Here is a 24232-nt window from a genome sequence, read left to right on the forward strand (position 1 = left end):
CCTGCAGTTTGGGCCCTGAAGAGTCACTGTACAGTGGAAAGTGTACAAGTAAAGAGTTGCAGCAGCACAAGTATCTACACCAGGCATGTCCAACCTGCGGCCCGGGGGCCGCATGCGGCCCGGAACTGCAGGCAATGCGGCCCACTGCCCCCTGACAATTTATTTTTTTTTTTGCTGGGGAGGAAGTCGAGTCAGGGGCACGGCCACAGAGGCAGCCTCGGAGGGGATCATTCACTAGTGGTGTTAAATTAGTGCTGGGGGGGGGGGGGTGCGGCACCACGGGAAGGGCGCGGCGGCGTTTTATTACTTATATACTTTAACGAATAGTATATATTTTATATGCGGCCCGAGAAAATTTCTCTACACTCAATGTGGCCCAGAGAAGCCAAAAGGTTGGACACCCATGATCTACACAGAGCTACCTCAGTGCCAGTGCAGTGGATTTCAACAAGTCGTCTTCACCACGTCTATGTGCCTAAATGCATTGAGTTGCTGCCATGTGATCGACTGATTAGCAATTTGTGTTACCAAGCAATTGAACAGGTGTACCTAATAAAGTGGCCAGTGAGTATATATATATATATCTACTGTAGATATACTGTACATTTGTCTATAATATATTTAATTGCACTGTATAGTAAATAAAAGGGTAGCTCTGTGAGCTTTTTTGGGAAAAAAAAAAAAACACTAAAGCAAAGTCATCACCTTTAGAATGTAATAAAATACTTTAAATTAGGCAATAGACATCTGTGAAGCAAGAGCAGTAATTCCCTGCCTGCAGTGTCCACACTGTGACTTCCTCTATAGGCTCTGATCTCCACCTCCTGAGCAACCAGTAAATCCCTCCACGCCTGTAACATTGTAACAGTTATTGTGTTGGAGGATTTGGGAACGTCTATAAAGGATGGAGCCAAACGCTGAAAATGGACGTAGCGCTCAAAGTGGTGCAAGATGGCCATAGGTATGTACTAACAAGATACTTCTGGAACACTGTTTTTCATGGTGAACCCTGAAAACGCCTATCCCACCTCCGCCTACAACAACTGCATTTATACTTTCTCCATTAAAGCAGAACTAAAGGCAAAACTTTTTTTTTTTTTTTTCATTTTGGATAGAGTGAGGAAGGTTTATAACTATCTATGTCCCACTGGGGTAGATTTCCTTTACTTCCTTTCCCATAGCCAAAACAGGAATCGAGAGGAAAAGTGAGGGCACCCCTGGTTGTCACCAGAACTAGTGTCCCCATTGAAAGCTTTCCCCTCTATTACTGATGACAGCCCAAAATTTGGGTTTTTCCTTTTATTTCACTTTTGAAGATACTGGTAAACAGGACAGATAGAGAGAGGGAATCTTATTAATGGGGGCGCAGACCGAGATAAAAACCTGACAGGGGTTGTAATCCCTCTCTACTATATCCTAAACGAAAAAAAAAGTTTTGTCTGAAGTTTAACTCATCCCCACATTTATTACCGTTAGTATCACTTGCCCCTCCTTTTAGATTGTAAGCTCTCACGAACAAGGTCCTCCGAATTCTCTTGTAATGTCTTTAATTTTTCAAAGTGCTGCACAAACTGTTGGCTCCATATAAATCATGGATAATAATATTAATCACAATAATAATCATATTAATATGTTAATATAAATTAGTATTATTATTCTCAGTAGTAGGAGTAGTAGTAGCACCAGGATCCGCAATCCGCTGTCTTCCTAGGAACAGGCTGGATCATTTACAGTACATGTACGGGATCCAGCTTGCCCATGCTGTCCACCCACAGTAAATGTACTGTGGGCAGTCGGCAAGTGATTCATAATAATAATATTAACCACTTCCCGCGAATCGGCGTACCTGTATGTCGGCTCGGAGAAATGGTTGTACCGGGATGATATGCAGTTGCAAGCATCACCCCGATACCGTTCTTTAGAGCCGGTGGTCGGCTTTCAAAAGATAACAGCCGATTCGGCTCTGGAGCTGCTCAACCGTTATCTCAGCAAGCGGAATGGGACGTCTTCCTTCTCCCGCTGCCTTCCACGGCTCTGTCCCGGTCTCCTGTCCAACCGGGAGACCCGAGCAACCAGCACGTCCACCGGCTGGTTGGAGTCCCGAACAAAGCTGGATTTGGCTTTGATTGGGTCTCCAATGTGTTAACCCGGAAGCAGTGACGCCACTTCCACTTTACTTGGCTGCTAACAGTGCCGAATATAAAAAAATTTCGGTATTCAAAAATGCCAATTTCGGCATTTTGAATACTTTGAAGTGCAGTGGAGGGGTCTGGGGTCTTTTAGACCCCCGATCCCTCTGTACCTGTCACTGCCTATTGCATCGCATACTAGCTCATTATGAAATACTTACCTTAGAACGAAGCCCCCGCAGTGCCGCAGCTCAGCAGTAACACAGCCGACATTTTCGGCCATCCTACTTTCTGGTTCGCGTCCTCCGGCCATCTGATTGGCCGGAGGCGCGATAACATGCGCGCGGGAGCCGCCGTTCACAGCACAGAGCTCTGAGGGAACGGCACGGCTGGCTGTTCCTTCAGAGCGCATGCACTGATGACGTCATCGGCTGCAAGAAAAGTATATATCTCCCACACGGTACATGTTTAGGAAATATTTACAGTACCTGTAGGTAAGCCTTATTATAGGCTTACCTATAGGTACATCTTACAGAGTGGGGTTTACAACCTCTGTAATGGGATTTTTTTTTTTAATGTTTTTATTGGATTGTTTCATTTATATCGCAAAAAAAAAAAAAAAACCCAGCGGTGATCAAATACCACCAAAAAAGCTCTGTGTGTGTGAAAAAAATGATATCATTTGTTTTGGGTACAGTGTTGCATGACCACGCAATCGCCAGTTAAAGTAGCGCAGTGCCGTATAGCAAAAATGGCCTGGTCTTGAAGGGGGGGGGGGGAATCTTCTGGAGCTCAAGTGGTTAAGCCGGCATTATCATCCCACCAATTATACAGTTGATGTGTTGCTTGAACTATTGTGTGGAGATTTGTCAGCTACCTGTATATCATAGGTGTGCGCAGCCTATTGCATTAGGGTGTGCACCCCCAAAGCTCAAACACACACGCCTTTCTCTGCAGCCTCAGCTGCACCGGACAGTGAATGAATAGGAAGTGCACTGTGCTGAGCGGCTTCCTGTTCATTCACAAATTGACGCATAGTAAACACAATTTAATATGCTTTAGTTATGAATTGAATGAACACAGTGAGTGAGTGCGTTCACTGTGTTCAATTAGAAAAGGATGGGGCTGGTAAATGACATATTGTCTAGTCCCTCCCCCTGCTTTCCATCCTGAAACATACTCTGCAGCAGCCAGGGGGGGAGAGGAGAGGAGGGAAGCCGGCAGCACTGCACTGCAGGTGGGGTGGGGGGGAATCCGCACTGCACATAGTGATTAGCACACCTGGCACACCCCTTGCGCATGCCTATGCTGTATATACTTGCTGCATGGTATCACAAATAAATAAATGGAGAGGGGTCACAGCGCTCAGACACTGTTGTGCAATAGATCACAGTGTGGCTTTTGTTGGGTGGAAATTGCCACAGGAATTTAGGAAAACCCCAGCCTATTAAATTCAGGGGGTCAGGGCCATCTTACCGAATTGGCACACTGGGCAGTTGCCTGGGGGCCCTACTGTAACGCTCCTTGCATTTCTTATAAGGTGTGGATTTTCAGCTGCAGAAGTAGTTCCATGTCAGTAGTCATGTAGGAGATATGCTGAGATACCAATCCCAACCTCAATGACTCATCATGTATGGAAGGTCTTATTTCAGCCAGTAAATACACACAGTAATTAAGCTGGTTCCTAGTGTGACTTTATATACATGTGGTAAGACAATGATAAAGGTCTTAGGGATAGGTTTGAGTGGAAGTGGTAGGTGACAGACACTTGAGGTGAGACAGTGCAGATGGATGCAGGAAGGGTTAGCGATCATGTATGATAACAGATGACAGAGTAGCAGGTGCATACAGGAGAGATCAACCCAGTGCAGGAAATAGTAGCAGTAGCCTCAAGAGCTAGCAATCTAGTTATGCAGATGTAAAAGACAGTCCTTGCTATGCAGAGCTAAATAGTGTAAGCCTAGTACAAGTCTATAGAGATTTCCCCTGTGGGGTACTTAGCACTAATAGCGATAGCCGAAGGATCGCTCCGGAGATGCGGATGATCCAGTAGCAGGATGCAGGGATCAGCGCAGCGAGGTTCGTCAGCGAGGAGAGCTTGCAAGCATGGAAGCTTCAAGCAAGATTAGTATCCAGGTACTGGTGTTTGAACGAACACATGTGAGTGAGAACCGACGCCCTAAATAGCCATCTAGTCCGGCGCTGGGTGATGACAGCTTCAGCCTTAAAGGGAAACACACCTATATGTGTTTCTTCTGTCTAGGTAGATGGAAATCACCCGGAATAAATGTGATAGGAGGCACTGAGAGTGCCAGAACCTTACACCTACCTGCCCAGCGACCCAGCCCCAGCCAAGCATTAGTCCTGTGTGCATCCCACCACCGAACTTAGCAGGTGGTAAGCGCTTGTCGGCCCTGCGCTGCTGTCAGGCCACTTGGGCCATGGAGGTGAGCCCATAACTGCAGGAATGCCTGTCCGCCTCCACGGGAACAGGCACACACAGGACAGTCGAGTCGGACTCCCGTCCGTGTGTGCGTTCACCGGACCCAGCCGCCGAACTTGGAAGCTGTCACTAGGCTTGCACTGCTGTACCAATAAATATAGCTGTAGCACCCTCCTAGGTAGGTGCTAGGAAAAGTATATGTGTGGCCTTGTCTGCTCATCAGGGGGGCCGTATCATTTAGTTAGGCGGTCATTTGTTTCCAGGTGTGGTCTGTTGAGTCTGGGGAGTCTCCCCACTGTATCCAATGAGGGCTCTTGTTGGACAGTGGAGGAAACCTGGCCAATAGCGCACCAGGGTTTATAGCTATCTCAGTGGGCGGAGTTTGCTGCAATGCTCCCTGGGATTGAGTATAAACCTGGCGGGAGCATGTGACAGAGTGTCTTTGGTGGGAAGCAGAGACCCAGGAGGAGGTTGACGGCTGTCAGAGCGAGTGAAGGTGTCCTGGGCAGTCGGCTTGAAGGACCGGAGGTTTAGCTGGGCTGCAGAGAGGGATCCAGAGTGTTGCTGACCGAGTGGAGCTGCTGGGCAGAAGTTTCCAGGAAAAACTTGAAGTACTCGAAATCTGCCCAGGGGTCTGCTTAAGAAAGGGGGTCACTCCAGAAGGTCAAAGGGATCCAGCTAACCGGTAGTTGTGGCATAGAAACGGGGTGCCAAGTGTTAAGCCCTGAAGATAAGGGAGTGAAAGGGGGTGCCAGTGTGGGCCCAGAAGTGTTCAGCAGTGCCGCAGTGTATACAAGTAGCTACCTCAGAAAGGAGTACCTAAGGCAGCTAAGAGAGGACTTCTTTAGTTGAAGCCCAGTTACAAGAATAGTTCAGCGTTAACCGACATCCGGTCAGCAATAACCAGCGTCAAGTCGGTGTTGGCGGGCATTCAGCCAGCGTCAAACGGCACTTCTCAAGTGTCTCCGCCAAATTGTGCATAGTTGAGTTAAAGGAGTATCCCACTCATCCCTTCTCCCATCCAAGTTCCTAAATAAATCAAAAACCCAAAGATACTGGACTGGTCATTGTCTCAGTGCTCACACTTGGAGAACATGCCTAAATGTGTTGTTGTTGTTAGCGGTAACCCAGGGGGACCCACATCCAGCAAAACGGCTGGGAATTGTGATACATAGCCTTATCGATAATTTGCATTTTTATTCTTGTGGGTGATTGTGTAGGCAGGGCCCCAGTGCACTGCATTGCCCGGGGCCCTTTAATGCTCTTAAGATGGCAATGCAGAGGGTGGAAGTATATAGTAACAGCGATGCTGCAACCCTTATGTGATAAGAGCAGCTGGACGGGAAGTTAACTGTGCCAGACCGCGACAAAAAAAGGAAATACTCCATGTAAGAGGAGTGCCGTCAAGAAAACTCTTAGAAAGTCACATACTTAACCACTTAAGCCCTGGAAGATTTTACCCCCTTCCTGACCAGGGCCTATTTCGGCACTGCGTGACTTTAACAGACAATTGCGCGGTCATGCGACGCTCTCCCTAAACGAATTGGACGTCCTTTTTTTCCCACAAACAGAGCTTTCTTTTGGTGGTATTTGATCACCTGTGCGATTTTTACTTTTTGCGCTATAAACAAAAAAAGAGCGTCAATTTTGCAAAAATAACAATATTTTTCACATTTTTTATATGAAATTCCCCCCCAAAAAAATGTAAAAATCAAAATTTTTTAACATTTTACGCCAATTTGTTTTATGCTACATATGTTTGGTAAAAAAAATCGCAAAAAGCGTATTTTGATTGGTTTGCGCAAAAGTTATTGCGTTTACTAACAAAGGGAAAGATTTTTGTCATTTTTTTTGTTTTTTTTTAACGCGTAATGGCGGCGATCTGCAATTTTTTTTGCGGGACTGCGACATTGCGGCAGACAGATCGGACCCTTGACTGACATTTTTGACACTTTTGGGGTTACCAGTGACATTACTACAGTAATCAGTGCTATACATATGCACTGTTACTGTAAAATGACACTGGCAGTGAAGGGGTTAACTTTTTTTGAGAGGGAGGGGTGGTGTGTGTCCCTAGGGGCGTGCTTCTAACTGTGATTGGCTGTGGCTTAAGGTGTAGGAACAGTGATCAACGGTGCTACATAGTAGAACCGTATGATCACTATTCATACACAGGGGAGAATGACAGGCGGCTGTGTTTACATTAGCCGCCTGCCTTTCTCCTGCTGTAACGGACGATCGCGAGTGACCGGCGGACATCGGGTGAGCGAACGGGAGCGCGCCTCCGGCGGGGCGCGCTCGCTCCCTAGGCCCTCACAGGCTAGCGACATAGCCCTACGTCGCTTTGCCTGTGAGGGGCTGACTGCCGACGTAAAAAGTCGTGCGGCGGTCGGCAAGCGGTTAAATACACAGTTGCTTGTGTAATACATACAGTATATACTGTATAACAGTTTTAGCTGACAAAACATTTGAGGATTGTATGTGATACTTTTATGTCAATGTAGCACTACTCCCTTGGGGGCTGCTGGTTACAGGTTCCCCTGGGTTACCCATAGCAACAACACGACAGTTTAGCATATTCAAAGTGCTTGGCTCAGTCAAGAAACAGTCTAGGGATTATGGTTTTTGTTGTTTTATCGAGAACCTGGATAGGAGAAGGAATGAGCGGGATACTCCAACTTAAATGAACTATGCACAATTTGCTGGGACGTCTAGCCATAGGCGAGTGCGGCAAGGCCGCTGCTTCACCTCATCACTAGCAGTGAAGAAGAATTTAATGAACTTATGCAGATCTGCGAATCGCTCTTCAGGGCCCAACTAGGCACCCCCCTTGTCCCTATTCTTCAGGGCTCTACACGGCACCCCCTTTTCTGTGTGGAGCTAGCTCCTTGATCCCCTAACTTCACTGGAGTGGCCCCCCTTCCTGGGCAGACCCTTTGGCAAATCTCCTGGTACTCACAGACACTGTTTTTCCCAAGAGACTCTGCTAGCAACTGCACTGTCAGCTCCACTGCATCCTCTGCAGGTCAGCTCCACACCTGGCTCACTAGGCCGACCGCCTAAGACCACCTTCCCCACAACCAGCAGGAGGAGAGACAGCCGCCAGCCTCCTCCTGGGACTCTGCTTCCCACCAAACCCCCTGTCACATGTCCCCTCTGCTTTTATGAGCAATCCCAGGATGCATTGCAGGAATGCCCTCCAACTGGGACTCCCACAAAAGCTAATGTGTCACTAGCTGGGTTTCCTCCACTGTCGAACAGGCTCCATCATTGGATGCAGTAGGGACACTCCCTCAGACCCAGTGAATCACACCTGGAAACAGGTAACAGGCACCCTAATAGATCAGGCTCCCCTGATAAGCAGAAGGAGCAATCAATGCATTTTCATAGCACCTACCTACCTAGGAGGGTGCTACATCAATTATTACACAGGATTTATATAGAGCCAACAGTTTCTGCGGCACTTTAAAAAATAAAGGCAGAGAGTACAACACAAATCAATACAAGACTTTCAAGCTGGCAACAAACAAAGCAAATCACATGGAAAGTCAATCAGTGAGTTGCTTTGTCTCCCGACATGCTTCAACTAAAAAATAAATAGAGCTAGTTGGAAAATGATCAGCCGGACAAAGGCTGTATCCAATCAGATGGTGGGGCCAGCTGTCAAAATACAGTAGCCGCAGTGGGATATGCCTACATCTGCATTATATAGCGTGGATGGAGAAATCTCTATATGTGCATGTCCAGCCTTAGAAGAGTTCCTGCTTGTGAGAGCTTACAATCTAAACAGAGGGGCAAGTGATATAAAAAGTAGTAACTGTGCAGGAATGAGTTGTTTGAGAAGGTAAAATTTGGTTGGTACCTAGAAGTTGAATAGGCTTGCCTGAAGAGATAGGTTTTTCAAGGATTGGCTGAAAGGGGACAGAGTAGGAGATATAAAAATTGGGGTAGGGAGTTCCAGGAGAATGGAAAAGTCCTGGAGATGAGCATGGAAGGAGGTGATGAGGGTGCGACAGATGAGCACTGGGGGATGTGACAAGGACGCTAGAGATGAGCATGGGAGGAGGTGACAAGGACGCTAGAGATAGCATGGGAGGAGGTGACAAGAGTGATAGAGAGCAGAAGGTCTTGGGCTTTATTTTTATTGGTTGAGTAATCGGATGCCAGTGGTAGAGAGGGGTTACATAGTTACATAGTAGGTGAGGTTGAATAAAGACAACAGTCCATCCAGTTCAACCTGTGTAGGTGTGTGTGGCTGTAATCATCTCACATACCCCTAAATGTTCTGATCCTTGAGATGTATGTCTAATAGTCTTTTGAAAGCCACCATACTACCTGCAGAAACCACCTCTTGTGGTAGAGAATTCCACAATCTTGTAGCCCTAACAGTAAAGAACCCCCCACGCTGCCTGAGGTTAAAACGCTTCTCCTCTAATCGCATTGTATGCCCCCGAGTCCTCATGCAATCCCTTCGACTGAACAGCTTTTTTTCTAAGCTGAGATCCCCATTGAGATATTTAAAAATTGCTATCATGTCCCCCCTCAGGCGTCTCTTCTCCAGGGAGAATAAATCAAGCGATTGCAGACGCTCTTCATAATAGGGGTCCTCCAATCCCCTAATCAGTTTAGTTGCCCTACTCTGGACTCTCTCCAGCTCCAACACATCCCTCCTGAGGACTGGCGACCAGAACTGGACAGAATACTCCAGATGTGGTCGGACCAGAGTTTTATAAAGTGGAAGGATTATAGACTTATCTCTGGAATACATCCCTTTCTTTATGCATGCTAATATTCTGCTAGCCTTGGCAGCTGCCGCTTGACATTGCATGCTGTTGCCTAGTCTATCATCAACCAAGACTCCCAGATCTTTCTCCATTTTTGATTCCCCCAAGGGTTCCCCTCCTAATGTGTATTGTGCTTTTATGTTTCTAGTCCCCAAGTGCAAAACCTTACACTTCTCCACATTAAACCTCATTTGCCAAGTCGTTGCCCACTCCGTTATTTTGTCCAGGTCATCCTGTAGGATATCTGCTTCATGCTGTGCAGTTATTGCCCTGCCCAATTTTGTGTCATCTGCAATAACTGATATCGAACTACTGATCCCGACCTCAATGCTGTTTATGAATAAATTGAACAAGGTTGGTCCCAGGACTGAGCCTTGGGGGACCCCGCTTACTACCTCAGACCAGTCTGAGTATGCGCTGTTTATTACCACCCTTTGGACACGCTCTTTTAGCCAGTTCCGTATCCAAGAGCAAACCCTGCTGTCGATACCTGCAGACCTTATTTTATAAATTAAGCGCTTATGGGGAACTGCATCAAACGCCTTAGCGAAATCTAGGTACACAACATCCACTGGTCTGCCCCTATCTAGCTCACAGCTCACCTCCTCGTAGAATGTTAAGAGATTGGTTTGACAAGAACGCCCATTTGTAAACCCGTGCTGGTTACTGCTGATGATGCTATTGTCTTTAGCAAACTCTACGATATAGTCCCTTATCATCCCCTCCAGAAGTTTACATACTACTGATGTCAGACTGACAGGCCTGTAATTTCCCGGTATATGCATCTGACGCTTTTTGAATATCGGAATCACGTTTGCTTTCCTCCACTCCCCTGGTACATCTCCTGTCCTAATACTGTCAGCAAAGATCAGGAACAGTGGTCTGCATATAACCTTACTGAGTTCCTTGAGTACTCTCGGGTGTACGCCATCTGGGCCTGGTGATTTGTTTGTGTTAAGTTTATCCAGCCTTTCCCTGATTTCACCCTCTGTTAGCCATAGTGGCAAGTCCTGTGTATTACTACTAACCATACAGTCATGGTTAGTGTACCCCTCCTTTTCTTGTGTAAATACTGACGAGAAAAAAGCATTCAGCACGGTTGCTTTTTCAGTGTCCTCTGTAACCATCCCCCCATCATCGTTAATTATGTGTGCTATATGCTCTGCCCTAGTTTTTTTGCTGTTGATATATTTAAAGAATTTCTTTGGGTTTTTTTTACTATCCTCCGCTATTTGTCTCTCAAAGTCTATTTTAGCCATCTTGATTTCGTGTTTACACTTCTTATTTGCCTCCTTGTATTGGTCGAAAGCCAATACTGTGCCCTCTGATTTATATTTCCTGAAGGCCAATTTTTTTCCCCTAATAAGTTTTTTAACGCTACGGTTTAGCCAGCCAGGTTTGGCTTTGTCTCTTCTAAATTTATTTCCCGTAGGAATGCACTGCAAGATGCATTTGCTTAATATGTTCCTAAAGCATTCCCATTTCTCCTCTGTGGTCAGTGATCCCAAGGTTTGGACCCAGTTAACCCTTTCCATCAATGAGTACAATTTTGGAAAGTTTGCCCTTCTGAAGTTAAGTGTTCTTATGTTCCCCACTTGCCTTGCTATATTGTTATTTACACTAAATGTGATCATCCTGTGATCGCTAGAGCCCAGGTAGTCCTGGACTTCTACCTCCGAGATTAGGTCTGGGTCATTAGTGATCAATAGATCCAGGATTGCGTTTTCTCTAGTAGGAGAATCCACCAGCTGTGACATGTAATTATCCTGTAAGGTTTCCGTGAATAGACGGGCCTTATGTGAGTGTGTAGTCCCCTCTCCCCAGTCAATGTTGGGATAATTGAAGTCCCCCAATATGATGACTGATCCTAGCTTTGCTGGTGGTGGACACTGAGCGGATGGTAAGGCTGGAGTTTCTCTTTAATATACACTATAGAATAATACTATACTAACAGTGCTAAACTATATTTTTTTTTACACCAAAACCTTCAAAACTACTTTCCTCCACTCCTCCTTTATTCCCTGTCATTCTACAATAAATAATAAGCTTTAAAGGGAACCTGTGTCTGAACCGCTGCTACATGGCACAGCTAAGGCACTTATCCCATGTTAGAAACTGCCACTGCCTAATGTCCGGAAGCCATGATGGTTCCTTGCAGGGAAAGTTCATATTAACAATGTAGCAGAGCTGGGCTTGGTTTTGAAGCTAGCACTGTTTATTTTGCCTCCAGTACTAGATCGAGATATTGGCTTCTAGTTATCCAGGCATGTTTCCTTTTATTTAGAGAGTCATATTGCATCAGTAACAGGCTTCTTCGTTTCAGTTCCAACCTGAAAAAGCTGATGAAGGATCTAATGAAGGAACGAGATGTGATGCAGAAAGCGAGCAACCCCTATGTTCTCCGTCTCCTTGGAGTATACGAAAAGGTGGAAGGCAGTCTTGTAGAGCATGGACTGGTCATGGAGTATATGCCACATGGTTCTCTACGCACTCTCTTTGACAATATCCCAGATGTCCCATGGGCTTTGAGGTTCCAGATTCTTCATCAAGTGGTCCTTGGAATGAATTACCTTCACAGTCTGGATCCACCAATAATCCATCGGGATCTAAAACCCTGTAATGTCCTTTTAAATAAACATTTAGATGTTCAGGTAAGTGACCTGTGACACCTGAATGATACAGCCTGAGTAATGGGAAGGTGTCCCCATTGAAAGTTTAATTTTTCATCTCTTGTCCTGGTGACAGCCCTAAACTTTTGGATTCTCCCTCACTTTCTGTCTCAGTAGTGATACACAGGACAATCTTCCCAATGGCAGCAATATGAAGGCCTAACCATTTGAACATTCTATCCAAAATATAGGTTTAATTTATACTATAAAGGCAAAACTTTTGTAAATATGCAATCTGCATTGTTTCTCCAAACTCCCCTGTCTACGAATGCACACAGTTGCATATCTCTGTTGTTTACTGTGTAATGTTTACACCACCCACTTGTCCAGAGCAAGTGCAATGTTCCTTTCCTCCGGGGCTCACTTTAGCCATAGGGACTAACAGAACTCACATTTTTTATGTGTTGGATTCTAGTGGGCCACCAAGAGTTCAAGGAGAGTAACAGTGCGTTGGTTCTAACCATTCCAGGTAGTGTATACAGCAGCATCAGAGACATGTGGTTTTATGCTCCTGAGGGTGGGCTGGGGTAATATGGATTGTGTGCAGGTTTAAAGCATACCTGTATATTCCTATTATGGGTAGGCCAACAAATTCAGTGGATAGCCTTTCCCCTACACTGCTATGCTCCACCACCCCTTCTAAAATCAACATAAAAGTTACAGGTATGCCATGAGTCAGAACAGGGGCGTAACTACAGGGGTTGCAATTGCAACCAGGCCCCATGCTCTGGGGGGCCTGTGCGGCTCCTCTGTACACCTGGATAGGAGGGGCGGTGGGGCAGCATGTAGAGAAATCACTGTCCTCCTTTTTCCTCCTGTAGCTGCAGGAGGAAAATGGAGGAGATTGGTTTCTCTGTATGCTGCCCCCGCCACTCCTCCTATCCAGTTCACTTGTGTTCTGCTGTCTCTGGGCCCATGTGTGCTCCCTTGGTTCGCCCCCCTTCCCCACTGTGCTCCCTTCCCTCTCCTGCTGGCTGCTGAAGGGGATGTGTCACAATAGAGAACCAGGAAGGGGTTGGTAAATATGTAATTTACCAGCCCCTTCCTTTTCTGAATGGACAGAGTCATAGTCAGTGACACTGTAAAAAAATAAAATAAAATGATGAAAAAATAATACAATGGCAGGAAGAGGGCCCACTGCAGAACTTGTGAAAGGGTCCCGCTGCGGGACCATAATACAGGGCCCTGCAACGAGAGTAAAGGGCCCCAGGATCAGTGGGAAGAGTCCCAGGCTTGAAGGGAATGGGGCCCTTCATGGTTTCTTGCACCGGGACTCTGAAGGTTCTAGTTAAGCCTCTGAGTCAGAAGTTAAGATTCAAGGGATCTCCAATGTGATTGTTCCCCTTGGTCTCAATGCTGATTTGTGGAAACAAGGAGAGTGAATTGCATGCTACCCCATAGCCAGCAGTACTGAGAATTTCACAGAGCTTTGGTGCTTGAGCAAAGGAAATGTACGTATCAGCAGAAGAGGGACAGTCTATCGTATCTATTGCTATGTCCTAAATGAATAGTATAGGCTTGCTTCAATGCTGTTCTAATTTGGCTATGGGTTCACATTCTATACTAAATACAGGTGCATCTCAAAAAATATATTTATTTCACTAATTCAATTCAAAAAGTGAAACTCCTATATTATATAGATTCATTACTCACAGAGTGATATATTTCAAGCATTTCTGTCTTTAATTTTGATGATTATGGCTTACAGCTAGTGAAAGCCCCAAATTCAGTATGTCAGAAAATTTGAATATTGTGAAAAAGTTCAATATTGTAGACTCGTGTGGGTTTATTTACTATAGGTGGAGAGTGCAAAATCAGGCTCACTTCTGCATAGAAACCAATCAGCTTCTAGGTTTTATTGCCAAAGCCTAATTGAACCAGCTAAGGTTAGAAGCTGATTGGTTTGTATGAAGAAGTGAGTTTTTACTCTCCATCTTTAGTAAATAAACCCCATGGTGCCACATTATAATCAGCTAATCAAAATTAAAACACCTGTAAAGGTTTCCTAAACTTTTAAATAGTCTCCCAGTGTGGTTCAGTAGGTTACACAATCATGGGGAAGACTGCGGACTTGACAGTTGTCCAGAAGACAATTATTGACGTCCTCCACAAGGAGGGTAAGTCACAAAAGGTCATTGCTAAGGAAGCTGGCTGTTCACAGAGTGCTGTATCCAAGCATATTAATGGAAAGTTGTGTGGAAGGAAAAAGTGTGGTAGAAAAGGGGCACAAGCAACAGGGATAACCACAGCCTTGAGAGGATTGTGAAGCAAAGGCCATTCAAGAATTTGGGGGAGATGTTTCTCACTGGTCTAAATTCCTCTTTTCGGATAAAAGTAAATTTTGCATTTCATTTGGAAATCAAGGTCCAGAATCTGGAGGAAGAGTGGAGAGGCATAGGATCCAAGCTGCATGAGGTCCAATGTGAAGTTTCCACAGTCAATGATGCTTTGGGGAGCCATGCTATCTGCTGGTGTTGGCCCACTGTGTTTTATCAAGTCCAAAGTCAGCACAGCCGTCTACCAAGAAATGTCTAGAGCACTTCATGCTTACCCCTGCTGACCAGCTTTATGAAGATGCTGATTTCATTTTCCAGTAGGATTTGGCACCTGCCCACACTGCCAAAAGTACCAATACCTGGTTTAATGATCATGGTATCACTGTGCTTGATTAGCCAGCAAATTCGCCTGACCTAAATCCCATAAAAAATCTGTGGGGTATTGTAAAGAGGAAAATGAGAGACACCAGACCCAACAATACAGACGAGCTGAAGGCCGCTATCAAGGCAACCTGGGCTTCCATAACACCTCAGCCTCCATGCCACTGATTGCCCACATGCCACGCAACATTGATGCAGTAATTCATGCAAAAGGAGCCGCGACCAAGTATTAAGTGCATACTATACTGTACATACTTTTCAGTAAGCCATCATTTCTGTATTAAAAATCCTTTTCTTTTTATTCGGTCTTATGTAATAGTCTAATTTTCTGAGATCCTGAATCTTGGGTTTTCACTAGCTGTAAGCCATCATCGTCAGAATTAAAAGAAAGAAATGCTTGAAATATATCACTCTGTGCGTAATAAATAAATATATACTGTAATGTATGAGTTTCACTTTTTGAATTGAGTTACTGAAATAAATTTACTTTTTGACGATATTCTAATTTTTTGAATTGCGCCTATATATCACACTTAATCAGGGGTAGGCATCCTTTGAGAGGTGGAGATCTACCTGAACAACATAAAGTGAACAAAGATCACTGGTTTTTGGTGCCCTTTTTTTTTTAAAAAGACATTATCTAGCAAGGCCTAACTAAATAGTAAGTAAAACTTTGAAAAATATAATAAAACAAACTGTAAAAATGTAAACTTAGCCTACCTTAAAAGTGGATGGAGTCAGTAGGGCAGTGGATGGTGTTTGTAAGTAGGACAGTAGATGGTGTCTGAGTAGGGAAGTGGATGGTGTCACTAGTTTTTATTTTTAACATTTTATTTTTTATTAAATTTTTACAATTTATTTTTTATTACAATTCTTTTAGGAGCCCTGTTGGGGAGCTTTGGTGACATATCAGGGGTCTCAGCTCATGCCTCATCTGAAAGTTATTGGTGATTTGGATTTTACCACCCCATTCTGGCACCCTAAGGAGGCTGCCTATGCAGACTTATGCTGGCACTGGCCTTGCCCGCAGTCAGAAATGCTGAACGTAACTTTCCATATTAACAAGCTGGTGATTGGTTGTTAGAACAGTCTAGCAACCAATCATCTGCCGGTTAACTTGAAAAGTTAATTTGGCCAGCTCCCACTCCTGCCTTCAGTTCTTAGCTGTGCTGGATCCCGCTTTCTGCTGTGCTGTGAGGAAGGATGATCGTGGAGGAGAAGGCTGGAAGGAAAGACTGGCGGGGGTCTACTCGCCATCCACCCCGCAATTGACGGGTAGATTGAGATCAACGGGCTGCCGACCCCTGCACTATATGGCCAAAAGCAATGAGACACCTGCCTCTCAGCATCTCATTCTGAAACCAAGATTATTAACATAAAATTAATCCTCCCTTTGCTGCCATGGCAGCCTCTTCTCTTTCTGGAAGGTTTTCTGCTAGATACGGGAACACAGCCAGTTGGATTTATAGTAATACAAATGGAGCGACGCTAAATCTATAAGGAGATTCCTATGTGAAGCAAAAATACTGTTATATTAAGCATATAACATATACATCGATACATTTTTACAACATGAAATAAAGTGCAAATAGATAACTGCGAGTATCAATATAAAGTGTCCATAAGGAGTGGTATTGCAAAAAGTCCAATGCAAGGTGTAAATAGCACAATAATAAAGTTCTTAGTGAGGTGCTAAGATATTGCTTCGAAATACAGGTGAAATTTTAAACAATCATGCAGGCCAGTGCTCAGTTCAAGGGAAAACAAACTCCACCACTGGTCTCTATGGGGTGTATGTCACTCAGTAGTTTATGGTAGTCAATTGGCTCACACATGAAATAAGAATAATAATCCTCATGGTGTAGTATTAACAACAAATTTATTGAAGAAAACATAGAAACGTACAGTTAAAATAGCTGCTGTAAATACAGCAGCTAGGACTGTGGGGTCACTCTAAGACAAAACGCTATCGAATCCAAACTTCCGGTCTTGGCCGTGACCGGAAGTGATGTCACCTGGCTCCTCCCGACACGTTGCGTCACTGACATGTGACTTTCTGAAGGGCTCTTGAGCCCTGAGCCCTTGAGAAAGTCACGTGCCAGTGAAAATGTACAGTATCTCCCACCAACACCACCACCATGTTTGAATATTAACCACTTTACCACTAGAGCATTTTGCTGTCTTACGTCTGGGCCACTTTTTGCGATTCGGCGCTGTGCGACTTTAACTGACAATTGCGCGGTCATGCGACGCCGTACCCAAACGAAATTTATGTCCTTTTTTTCCCACAAACAGAGCTTTCTTTTGGTGGTGTTTGATCACCTGTGCGATTTTTACTTTTTGCGCTATAAACAAAAAAAGAGCGTTTATTTTGAAAAAATAACAATATTTTTTACATTTTTTATATGAAATTCCCCCCAAAAAAGATGTAAAAACCAATTTTTTTTTAAATTTTTGGCCAATTTGTTTTCTGCCTGGTGCTTACTAACGTGTGGAGGGGGAGGTGACTGAGTGAGCCAGGGACAGATCGGATGTTCAGCTATGCTGAACACTCCGATCTGTCACTCCCTGTCACTTAGGATATCCGCCCGCTCTGTTTACACAGGCGGGCGGATCTCCAAACTGGATTCCCCGACGATGAATGAAAACAGCGGGAGCGCGCCTCCGGCGGCGCGCGAGCGCCGCCTACAGGGGGAGGAGTCTAGCGACGTAGGTCTACGTCACTAGACGATAACGAGCCACTGTGCCGGAGTAGCAGCACAGTGGCTAGTGTTAAAGTGGTTAAACCATCTGGAATTTCTCTTTGCTGCCTGTATTTGACAGCTCACATAAATTAAATTATAATTCATCTTTAACAGATCACAGATTTTGGATTGTCTAAGATTGTAGGGGCTACTACTTCTGCAGTGCCATCGTTTGTAGGGACATTGTCCTACATGCCACCCGAAGCTTTAAATAACATTAACTATCAGCCTTCAAAATCACATGATGTTTACAGGTAAGAAAAAAATGGCCATGGATTTATGATAGTATTTTGAATCTGCATACATAATAGTGACTGTGCCATTTACATATCTAGTGTGAGAAGTGAACTAGCTTCAAGTGGTAGTTGGCATTAAGGACATAGACACTCATTTAATTCTTCTTTTTAAGGGCTTTTCTTGCCCATTTTTATTAAAAGTTCAACAAAGTTCCAGAGATCAAACAAGTTTCCCTCACAGGGGTTTTCAGCATTTATCTTCCATCCAAAGAACAAACATAGTTACATAGTTTGTGAGGTCGAAAAAAGACATCAGTCCATCTAGTTCAACCTATGATGTGTGTGTGTGGTTGGTGTTAACCATACATTGTATACCCTGTATGTTGTGATCTTTTTTTTTTTTTTTTTTTTTTTTTATTTTTATTGAAGGTCGATAAACAATACATCAGAAACAGTTAAAACAGGGATGTACAACAAACAGTCAGATCCAATCAAAGAGACTCTGACCCCGAGAATGAATGCAATAGGTTGGCATCGACACTTCATTTCACATTTTGCACCGTATACTGATCCCACTTGGGGGAATAAGAGAGCATAGAGTAAAACATCCAAAAAAAAAAAAAAAAATATAGAGTAGTGTGAGGGAGGGGGGGGGGGGGGAAGAAGGAAGAGGAGAAGAGAGAGAAAGAGGGAGAGAGAGAGAGAGCGAGGGGGGGGAGGGTGGAGGTAAGGGAGAGGGGATGAAGTATAAGGGAGGGGGAAGGTAGTGGAGAGGAAAGAGTAAACAGGGTGGGGGGGGAGAGGGAGAAAGAGCTGTTGCAGAGCGATACCATATCACATTTGCGGATGTGTCAGGGTACGACATCCAAAGATGTAGAGGACACAGCTTTGAGACCCAGAATGCAATTTGCAAAGATTAAACATTATGACCCTTATCAAAGTACGTATCGGGTGTCTATATGTCGGAGCCCGACGCTCCAGAGCTCATAGGAACGCTAAGGGGAGGCAGAGTCAGTGAGGAGGGTGAAGCGGAGGAGCCAGTAGCCAGGAGATAGGCAGACCATTTTCGGTGGAATCGAGAGTGATAGAGAATCCTTAGTTGGTGCAAGTCCATCAAGTCTCTCCGTAGAAGCACTTGTAGTTCCCCCCTGACTTCAGTGATAGAGGGAGGGTCCTTAGATGTCCAATGCTTTAAAATGCTCCTTCTGGCTATCATCAAACAACTCAGGAGCCAGGGTTTGTGGTGCTGCAGGAGTTTTCTCTGAGGCTTGGGCAGGAGGGGAAGAGTGCCCTGAATGTCTCCAAAGAGAAGTAGGTATACGTCCTTTGGCAGAGATAGGTCCAGAGTGCAATTGATAAGGACCAAGACCCTGTCCCAGAAAAGAGAAACCGTTGGGCATAGCCAGAATTTGTGAAGAAGGGATGGCAAATGTTGGTTACAGAGAGGACAGAGAGACTTGGTCGGGTCCGGGGACCACCGGAGGCATGGTATATACGCCCCATGTATGATTTTAAGTTGTTGCTCCCTCCAGAATTCATTATGCACAAAGAGGCATGTGTCGTTGTACCCTTTTAGAATTCGGTTGTGGGCTGATTGTGAGGAGAGAATTGTATCCCATCGTGTAGCAACCTGTGAGGCTACATGGTCGTATAGTTCCAGACATAATGAGGGGTAAATGTGTGAAATTTTGTGGGCTCCCCGCTTCACCCAAGAGTCTATAATGGATGACTGAAAGCGGGCTGTGGCCAGGGTACCTAAGGAATGAATGAAGCTGACACATTGTTGCACATATAGATAATGGCCCCTAGGTAAATCATACGTCCGACAGATATCTGAGAAGGGCAGAGGGAGGCCAGAACTAGAGTCATACAGCTGGGAAAATGTTTTAAGACCTCTGTCTGCCCACAGATCAAACACCCGGCCCTGCTGCCCCTGCGGAAAAAGAGGATGTTTTTGAATAGGCAGGAAGCCGGAGACCCTATGTTGTGATCTTTAACGTGCCCATGTAATAGTTTTTTGAAACTATCAATGCTCCCTGCTGATACGACTGCTTGTGGAAGAGAATTCCACATCCTTACTGCTCTGACAGTGAAGAACCCCCTACGTATTTTAAGGTTAAACCTTTTTTCCTCAAGTTTTAATGAGTGGCCACGTGTCTTATTGTATTTCCTTTCTCTGAATAGGTTTTTCCATATGCTAGGGTTGCCAGTACAGTATTTGTACATTGATATCATATCCCCCCTCAATCGTCTCTTCTCCAGAGAGAATAAGTTCAGTGCTTGTAGTCTTTCCTCATAGCTGATGTCCTCCATTCCCCTAATTATTTTTGTTGCCCTTCTCTGGACTCTCTCCAGTTCCAGCACATCCTTCCTGAGGACCGGTGCCCAGAACTGGACAGCATACTCCAGATGTGGCCGGACCAGAGTCTTGTAGAGTAGGAGAATAATCTCTTTATTTCTGGAGTGAATCCCCTTTTTTATACATCCCAGTATTCTGTTGGCTTTGCTTTCAGCGGCTTGGCATTGCATGCCACTGCCAAGCCTGTTGTCTACCAGTACCCCCAGGTCCTTTTCCATCCTAGACTCACCCAGAGGTTCCCCCCCCTAGTGAGTAGCTTGCTTTCTGGTTTCTGACGCCCAAGTGCATTACTTTACATTTTTCAACATTAAACCTCATCTGCCATGTAGTTGCCCACCCCGTTATTTTGTTCAGGTCCACTTGTAAGGTTTCCACATCCTGCATAGAAGATATTGGCATGCTTAGTTTAGTATCATCCACAAATACTGAGATTGTACTAGATATCCCCTCCTCTAGATCATTTATGAATAAGTTAAACAGGATTGGTCCCAAGACAGAACCCTGGGGGACCCCAAACAACATTAAGCTTCCTGGCCTTTAGTCTGGTCCCACAGATGGTGACCTTGTACCACTTAGTACCTCTCTCAAATGTTTGGTGCATACATTGGGCAGCCCCTGGCTGCTCTGGCTCTCATCTGTACTCCTGGATAGAGACCTCCTCTGTCTGCCAGGGTGGAGCCTAGAACCACGTTCCAGTCTCTACAAAAAGCCCTGCACACACCTGTGCAATCAGTGTGTCGATTGTTCACAACACCCGGATCCTAGACTGGAGATTTCATACTCCCAAATCTAAGAAATCTCCATGTCCCAAAACTAGTGAGGAAAGTGAAACCTGTTTCTTCTGGATTAAGCAAACCCCCTGGAGCCCCTTAACCTGTCAGGGTGAGATTCCTGGGTCATGACCTCTTTTTTACCCCAGTGGCTGGGCACAACATTGTCACAATAGTTACAAAATATACATAAAATAAGATTTCTTAAGCCCCCGTTCACATACATGCGACGCTACTTCGCACCGCGACCTCCGAGGTCGCGGTGCGAGCAGCGCGCCGCGACCTCGGAGCGGCCGCCACAGACTTCATAACATTGAAGTCTATGGCGGTCGCCTCCTGGTCGCCCCAAAGAAGCTCCGGACCCTTTTTCTAAGTCGGAGCGACTTGTGTCGCTCCTATTAGAACGGGTCCGCAGCTTCCCTATGGAAGGCGACCTACGGCGACCTGTCTCACAGGTCGCCTTAGTGTGAACAGGGGCTAAAACACTTGTTTTAAGTTTCATCTTTTTTTTCAATTCAGACAAATGGTAAAGACAATACAAAGTTGTGTACAAAGATAAGATACACAATCCAACGATAGACCATAGGTCACTATTGCAGTGCATAGCAGGTAAAATAGCATCAAAGAGGAACTATACCATCAGATATACTGTATATATATATATATATAGAGAGAGAGAGAGAGAGAGAAAGTTGGCACTTAGGAGACACACATGTCCCACTGTGTGGAAAAGCAATCTAAACCCACAAGCTGCAGACAGTATCATAGAGAAAGCGTGACTCTTGCATAACTCCCAAATGTTGTCTGATCTTTATACCTGTATTAAAAATGCACTAGTTATTTATCAAAAAGTGTTTTACAGTGTTAAACTTTTCATGCAATTTCTAAATTGTTGCATTAGTATATTTTAAAAGCCAAACGAAAGCAATAGTAATGGCAAAAAAAAAACATTTGTGGATTGATCTAATAATTTTTAGCATATTCGTTTTACTTGTAAGGGGTGGGGCAGGGAGTGTGTCCTATGAATACAAACTTTTGCTTATAGGTGTATCTCATTCCCGTATCAGAAAGTTGGGAGGTATGCTCTTGGGTCATATAAATTATCACTAAACTGACCAAGGAGATAAATATGCAGGTACCTGGTTGCTCTGGTTAACCCAGGAAGCTCTAATATAGAAACTTTGACATTTTCCAGCAGTACTTAGGAGCAATGACCAATGTTTGCCTTTTACAGTGCATTGCGAAAGTATTCGGCCCCCTTGAACTTTTCGACCTTTTCCCACATTTCAGGCTTCAAACATAAAGATATAAAATTGTAATTTTTTTTTGAAGAATCAACAACAAGTGGGACACAATCATGAAGTGGAACGAAATATATTGGATATTTCAAACTTTTTTAACAAATAAAACACTAAAAAATTGGGCATGCAAAATTATTCAGCCCCCTTAAGTTAATACTTTGTAGCGCCACCTTTTACTGCGATTACAGCTGTAAGTCGCTTGGGGTATGTCTCTATCAGTTTTGCACATCGAGAGACTGAAATTTTTGCCCATTCCTCCTTGCAAAACAGCTCGAGCTCAGTGAGGTTGGATGGAGAGCGTTTGTGAACAGCAGTTTTCAGTTCTTTCCACAGATTCTTGATTGGATTCAGGTCTGGACTTTGACTTGGCCATTCTAACACCTGGATATGTTTATTTGTGAACCATTCCATTGTAGATTTTGCTTTATGTTTTGGATCATTGTCTTGTTGGAAGACAAATCTCCGTCCCAGTCTCAGGTCTTTTGCAGACTACATCAGGTTTTCTTCCAGAATGGTCCTGTATTTGGCTCCATCCATCTTCCCATCAATTTTAACCATCTTCCCTGTCCCTGCTGAAGAAAAGCAGGCCCAAACCATGATGCTGCCACCACCATGTTTGACAGTGGGGATGGTGTGTTCAGGGTGATGAGCTGTGTTGCTTTTACGCCAAACATAACGTTTTGCATTGTTGCCAAAAAGTTTGATTTTGGTTTCATCTGACCAGAGCACCTTCTTCCACATGTTTGGTGTCTCCCAGGTGGCTTGTGGCAAACTTTAAACGACACTTTTTATGGATATCTTTAAGAAATGGCTTTCTTCTTGCCACTCTTCCATAAAGGCCAGATTTGTGCAGTATACGACTGATTGTTGTCCTATGGACAGAGTCTCCCACCTCAGCTGTAGATCTCTGCAGTTCATCCAGAGTGATCATGGGCCTCTAGGCTGCATCTATGATCAGTCTTCTCCTTGTATGAGCTGAAAGTTTAGAGGGACGGCCAGGTCTTCGTAGATTTGCAGTGGTCTGATACTCCTTCCATTTCAATATTATCGCTTGCACAGTGCTCCTTGGGATGTTTAAAGCTTGGGAAATCTTTTTGTATCCAAATCCGGCTTTAAACTTCTCCACAACAGTATCTCGGACCTGCCTGGTGTGTTCCTTGTTCTTCATGATGCTCTCTGCGCTTTAAACGGACCTCTGAGACTATCACAGTGCAGGTGCATTTATACGGAGACTTGATTACACACAGGTGGATTATATTTATCATCATTAGTCATTTAGGTCAACATTGGATCATTCAGAGATCCTCACTGAACTTCTGGAGAGAGTTTGCTGCACTGAAAGTAAAGGGGCTGAATAATTTTGCACGCCCAATTTTTTAGTTTTTTATTTGTTAAAAAAGTTTGAAATATCCAATAAATTTTGTTCCACTTCATGATTGTGTCCCACTTGTTGTTGATTCTTCAAAAAAAAAAAAAATTACAGTTTTATATCTTTATGTTTGAAGCCTGAAATGTGGCAAAAGGTCGAAAAGTTCAAGGGGGCCGAATACTTTCGCAATGCCCAGTAGATAAGTTCCCACTGACACCATTGATCTCTTTAGCTCTCTGTAAGGGGGAAATTCTTCCCAATGACCACAAGTGTAAGGAGCATTCTTCCCACTGACTATCACACTAATGTATCATGAGCTGTAGCTATCATCATTTTTAGTAGGGGTTCTCTTAGACTTGAAAGTTATTTTAAGGGTTCCTCTGTGTTGAAAAGGTTGAGACATTCTGTTCTATTTTGACTGGTATACTTTACACATTGTAGTGCTTAGTTCCCTTTTAAAGTGCATATAAGCCCCACCTATGAACTTCTTTTATTTGCTTTCTTTTGGTCTGCTAAATATACTATTGAAAGTGATTTGTTATATCTGTGCGTGAGTGAAAAAACTACTTGTTGGTTTTGCCACAAGTCTTGTTAGCTGATAACTCCCTATTATCTCTGCCAGTGCACAAGGAGGGGCTATGGAAAGGAGGAAGGGGAGGGCCATGTTCTTTGTAATGCATCAGAAATAAAGCGGGCAGGGCTGAGAACACGCTCCTTAGAATTCAGGGCCCAAAATGCTCTGCGTTATGTTAAAGGAATTAAATGAGTCCA

The 24232-nt window shown here is 44.4% G+C and overlaps 1 protein-coding gene across 1 annotated transcript in view; it reads left to right on the forward strand.

The window, feature by feature from the left end:
* Window positions 1-883: 883 nt before the first annotated feature.
* The window catches only part of LOC309543320 (receptor-interacting serine/threonine-protein kinase 2-like), a 41821-nt gene continuing 18472 nt past the window's right edge, over window positions 884-24232 (forward strand). The window contains exons 1-3 of the mRNA XM_082242778.1: window positions 884-961; window positions 11680-12007; window positions 17541-17680. Coding sequence (XP_082098904.1) covers window positions 924-961; window positions 11680-12007; window positions 17541-17680 — 506 coding nt within the window. The 5' untranslated portion in view covers window positions 884-923. The remainder of the gene's footprint in view (window positions 962-11679; window positions 12008-17540; window positions 17681-24232) is intronic.

This window comes from Pelophylax lessonae, assembly GCF_965119305.1.
Source record: "Pelophylax lessonae genome assembly, chromosome: 13".
Classification (NCBI taxonomy): domain Eukaryota; kingdom Metazoa; phylum Chordata; class Amphibia; order Anura; family Ranidae; genus Pelophylax; species Pelophylax lessonae.